Genomic DNA, 637 nt, shown 5'->3' with positions numbered 1-637 from the left:
GCAGCAGCAGGTTGATATGCCCATTTGGTGCTGCAGCAACAAATGAGTGGCAGCAGCAAGATGCTGCTGCTGCAGCAGCAGCAAATCTTATGCAGAACGGGATGCAGCAGCAGCAGCAGCAGCAGCAGCTGCAGCAGCAGCAGCAGCAGCTGCTGCTGCAGCAGCATCTGCAGCAGCAAGAACAATTTGAATGCCATCATAAGCTGCTGCAGCAGGGGCTTAGGCAGCAGCAAGGCATGCAGCAGCAGCTGCAGCAGGACATGCTGCAGCAGCAGCTGCTGCAGCAGCAACTCATGTGTACTCAGTTCTTCTTTGCTAATAACCCAGCAGCAGCAGCAGCAGCACCAGATGCTGCTGCTGCTGCTGCTGCTGCTTTTTCTTCTGCTGCAGCAGCTGCACCAGGAAGGAGTACACACTAAAGACCCCCAAGCCACGATAGAAAACAAAACAGCAGCAGCAGCAGCAGCAGCAGCAGCAACAGCAGCAACAGCAACAGCAACAGCAACAGCAGCAGCACCAGCAGCAGCCGCTGCAGCAGCAGCAGCAGCAACAGCCGCTGCAGCAGCAACAGCAGCAGCAACAAAAGCAACAGCAGCTGCAGCAACAGCAACGGCATCAGCAGCTGCATCAACAACAG

At 56.2% G+C, this 637-nt stretch overlaps 1 protein-coding gene across 1 annotated transcript in view; it reads left to right on the top strand.

Annotated features, from left to right (window-relative positions):
* The window catches only part of EMH_0046190 (uncharacterized protein), a gene marked incomplete at both ends in the record, with an annotated part of 843 nt that extends 424 nt beyond the window's left edge, over positions 1–419 (top strand). Inside the window, one exon of the mRNA XM_013496140.1 lies at positions 3–419. Coding sequence (XP_013351594.1) covers positions 3–419 — 417 coding nt within the window. The remainder of the gene's footprint in view (positions 1–2) is intronic.
* Between the last annotated feature and the right edge of the window lie 218 nt (positions 420–637).

The sequence above is a fragment of the Eimeria mitis genome, genomic scaffold, assembly GCF_000499745.2.
Source record: "Eimeria mitis Houghton genomic scaffold, Emh_scaff1941, whole genome shotgun sequence".
Lineage (NCBI taxonomy): Eukaryota > Apicomplexa > Conoidasida > Eucoccidiorida > Eimeriidae > Eimeria > Eimeria mitis.
Note: the sequence above shows the minus strand (reverse complement) of the source record. Positions and strands in the feature narration are given on the sequence as shown.